Genomic DNA, 4,315 nt, shown 5'->3' on the forward strand with positions numbered 1-4,315 from the left:
ACACATATTTTTCGGGTTACCTTTTAGCGATTTTTCGTGCATAGACACTAGTGCATGTGCGTTACGATGTGGCGAGTAGCGAATCAGGGCATGCATGTAACCCATTGGTGTCTCTTTTAGGCAAGAGGATCTCTAGAGTTCTTATTTTTAATCTTCATTTATCTTACTTCAGCTCGCCGTAATTTTTACGAATTTTGTATGAACTGTAACATTTCGATGACACCCACCCACCCAAGCTATGAAATTTGTGAACAGGCCCTTTAATAATTCCTGGAAGCTTTTACTATTTGTCAAGTGAGTCAGACTTGCTCAAAGTTTTCAGGATTCAAAAGACCATAAATATAGGGTGATCAAAGTAATTTGGACAGACCGTTACGCGTATATAATTTGGCCATATACTTCTTCTTTCTGGCGTTACGTCCCCACTGGGGCAGAGCCTGCTTCTCAGCTTAGTGTTCTTATGAGCACTTCCACCAGAGACAAATAGAGACCTCCATGTCCCTTGCAATTGCCCAAAATTTTATGGCTCATAAGGTAATCTAGAATTCCGTGAAAAGTGTATTGCGATCTGTCAAACTTGGGTACCTTTTGCATTACCGAGGGACCAAATGCAGTACTAGAAGTGGTACTCAATTTGAGCCCGAGTGGGACGGACCTGCTTCCACAGTTATTGACTGAGAGCTTACTGTGGCAATGACCATTTTTGCATGCGTATATCGTGTGGCAGGTACGATGATACTTCATGCCCTGGGAAGTCGTGAAAATTTCCAACCCGAAAAGATCCTCGACCGGTGGGATTCGAACCCACGACCCTCAGCTTGGTCGTGCTTAATAGCTGCGCGTTTACCGCTACGGCTATCTGGGCCATATACGGCCAAATCAAATGGAAGTGGCCAAATTATATACACATAACGCTCTGTCCAAAATACATAAAACACCCTATAGGTAATTGTTCTGACACCTATACTTATATACTACTTCCTTCGCTAATTTACTATAGATTCCTAACGACTACTGGTGGAGAAGGCCGAAAAAGAATATGTATCCTGTAGGGCATCATGTAAGTCTCAATATTTTGTTTTAATTTCAATTCCTTTAACGTAGTTTTTTGTAGATCTGTTGTTACGGGCAGCATTTGTGCATGCAGCAAGGACCGGCGGCGGCAACAATCGCAACCCCGACTTTCTACCACGGAGGTATGCCACAGCCACCGTATGGCATGGCCCCACCAATGCTACAGATGGCACCACCGGTATGGCAGATGACACCACCGGTAGTGCAACTGCCCCCACCTGTGCAAGGCGTTTGGCGTTTCCCATCAGCACCAGGCAAAGGTCATGCCAGAGGTGCACAAAACCAAGGTAGACGACGCCGCAGACGTCGACCGTCACCAGGTCGGCGCCAGTGGCAACACCATAATCAGCGGCAGTCGCAAAGAGAAAGCTGGTCTTCTACAAGGGACTCCCCACGGCCACTCGAGGGTCCACCGCCTCGATCCAAGTGGATGAAAAACGGAAGTCAGAGCGATGTGGAAACCCCACGGCCACCGCAGATTGAGAGGACATCAGATGAAACTCTGGTGGTGTCTGCACCACTGCCCGCCACCTGCGGTCCCAGCACATCAGGCGGAGCTTGAACAATGAAAAAAAACTTGTTTTTGTAAAATAAATGATTTTGAATTTAAAATATTATGGTGCATTATTTTGTTTGAAATAACGATGATAGGGAAAGAATATTCTAACAGTTAAATCATAATTCTAAAATGATGAAATTTGAAAGAGTCGTTCGGGGCAATATGGGTAGTTTTATCAAACATCATTTAATTCTGTAGAAATCGAAAAAGTGAGTATGCAGGAATCTACTTGAGAATGTCCTTGAAGCAGCCATGCTGGTCAGGACGTGCGCAAATCTCATTGACATTGCATTTTTTCAATAGTTGTATTAGATACACACGGTACATATGGAAAATCCTCATTATTATTACTATTGATTGACAACCCAAGCCAAAATGGAAAAAGTGAGTATGCAGGAATCTACTTGAGAATGTCCTTGAAGCAGCCATGCTGCACAGGACGTGCGCAAATCTCATTGACATTGCATTTTTTCAATAATTGTATTAGATACACACGGTACATATGGAAAATCCTTATTTTTATTACTATTGATTGACAACCCAAGCCAAAATGGAAAAAGTGAGTATGCAGGAATCTACTTGAGAATGTCCTTGAAGCAGCCATGCTGGTCAGGACGTGCGCAAATCTCATTGACATTGCATTTTTTCAATAATTGTATTAGATACACACGGTACATATGGAAAATCCTCATTTTTATTACTATTGATTGACAACCCAAGCCAAAATGAAAAAAGTGAGTATGCAGGAATCTACTTGAGAATGTCCTTGAAGCAGCCATGCTGGTCAGGACGTGCGCAAATCTCATTGACATTGCATTTTTTCAATAGTTGTATTAGATACACACGGTACATATGGAAAATCCTCATTTTTATTACTATTGATTGACAACCCAAGCCAAAATGGAAAAAGTGAGTATGCAGGAATCTACTTGAGAATGTCCTTGAAGCAGCCATGCTGGTGAGGACGTGCGCAAATCTCATTGACATTGCATTTTTTCAATAATTGTATTAGATACACACGGTACATATGGAAAATCCTCATTTTAATTACTATTGATTGACAACCCAAGCCAAAATGGAAAAAGTGAGTATGCAGGAATCTACTTGAGAATGTCCTTGAAGCAGCCATGCTGGTCAGGACGTGCGCAAATCTCATTGACATTGCATTTTTTCAATAGTTGTATTAGATATACACGGTACATATGGAAAATCCTCATTTTTATTACTATTGATTGACAACCCAAGCCAAAATGGAAAAAGTGAGTATGCAGGAATCTACTTGAGAATGTCCTTGAAGCAGCCATGCTGGTGAGGACGTGCGCAAATCTCATTGACATTGCATTTTTTCAATAATTGTATTAGATACACACGGTACATATGGAAAATCCTCATTTTAATTACTATTGATTGACAACCCAAGCCAAAATGGAAAAAGTGAGTATGCAGGAATCTACTTGAGAATGTCCTTGAAGCAGCCATGCTGGTCAGGACGTGCGCAAATCTCATTGACATTGCATTTTTTCAATAGTTGTATTAGATATACACGGTACATATGGAAAATCCTCATTTTTATTACTATTGATTGACAACCCAAGCCAAAATGGAAAAAGTGAGTATGCAGGAATCTACTTGAGAATGTCCTTGAAGCAGCCATGCTGGTCAGGACGTGCGCAAATCTCATTGACATTGCATTTTTTCAATAGTTGTATTAGATATACACGGTACATATGGAAAATCCTCATTTTTATTACTATTGATTGACAACCCAAGCCAAAATGGAAAAAGTGAGTATGCAGGAATCTACTTGAGAATGTCCTTGAAGCAGCCATGCTGGTCAGGACGTGCGCAAATCTCATTGACATTGCATTTTTTCAATAGTTGTATTAGATATACACGGTACATATGGAAAATCCTCATTTTTATTACTATTGATTGACAACCCAAGCCAAAATGGAAAAAGTGAGTATGCAGGAATCTACTTGAGAATGTCCTTGAAGCAGCCATGCTGGTCAGGACGTGCGCAAATCTCATTGACATTGCATTTTTTCAATAGTTGTATTAGATATACACGGTACATATGGAAAATCCTCATTTTTATTACTATTGATTGACAACCCAAGCCAAAATGGAAAAAGTGAGTATGCAGGAATCTACTTGAGAATGTCCTTGAAGCAGCCATGCTGGTCAGGACGTGCGCAAATCTCATTGACATTGCATTTTTTCAATAGTTGTATTAGATATACACGGTACATATGGAAAATCCTCATTTTTATTACTATTGATTGACAACCCAAGCCAAAATGGAAAAAGTGAGTATGCAGGAATCTACTTGAGAATGTCCTTGAAGCAGCCATGCTGGTCAGGACGTGCGCAAATCTCATTGACATTGCATTTTTTCAATAGTTGTATTAGATATACACGGTACATATGGAAAATCCTCATTTTTATTACTATTGATTGACAACCCAAGCCAAAATGGAAAAAGTGAGTATGCAGGAATCTACTTGAGAATGTCCTTGAAGCAGCCATGCTGGTCAGGACGTGCGCAAATCTCATTGACATTGCATTTTTTCAATAGTTGTATTAGATACACACGGTACATATGGAAAATCCTTATTATTATTACTATTGATTGACAACCCAAGCCAAAATGGAAAAAGTGAGTATGCAGGAATCTACTTG

At 40.4% G+C, this 4,315-nt stretch overlaps 1 protein-coding gene across 1 annotated transcript; it reads left to right on the plus strand.

The window, feature by feature from the left end:
• Window positions 1–858: 858 nt before the first annotated feature.
• Window positions 859–1,686, plus strand: LOC110679307. Its single transcript, XM_021853642.1, has 2 exons — window positions 859–1,060; window positions 1,115–1,686. The coding sequence occupies exons 1-2, from the start codon at window positions 1,040–1,042 to the stop codon at window positions 1,634–1,636; spliced, it is 543 nt and encodes a 180-aa protein (XP_021709334.1). The 5' UTR covers window positions 859–1,039; the 3' UTR covers window positions 1,637–1,686.
• Window positions 1,687–4,315: the final 2,629 nt, after the last annotated feature.

Source organism: Aedes aegypti, chromosome 3, assembly GCF_002204515.2.
Source record: "Aedes aegypti strain LVP_AGWG chromosome 3, AaegL5.0 Primary Assembly, whole genome shotgun sequence".
Classification (NCBI taxonomy): domain Eukaryota; kingdom Metazoa; phylum Arthropoda; class Insecta; order Diptera; family Culicidae; genus Aedes; species Aedes aegypti.

What these genes read in the sequence shown, in the direction of transcription:
- LOC110679307 (XM_021853642.1), top strand. Translation starts at nt 1,040, where the DNA reads ATGTATCCTGTAGGGCATCAT. An exon ending in TGTATCCTGTAGGGCATCAT is followed by an intron (nt 1,061 to 1,114) that starts GTAAGTCTCAAT and finishes AGTTTTTTGTAG; the next exon opens with ATCTGTTGTTACGGGCAGCA.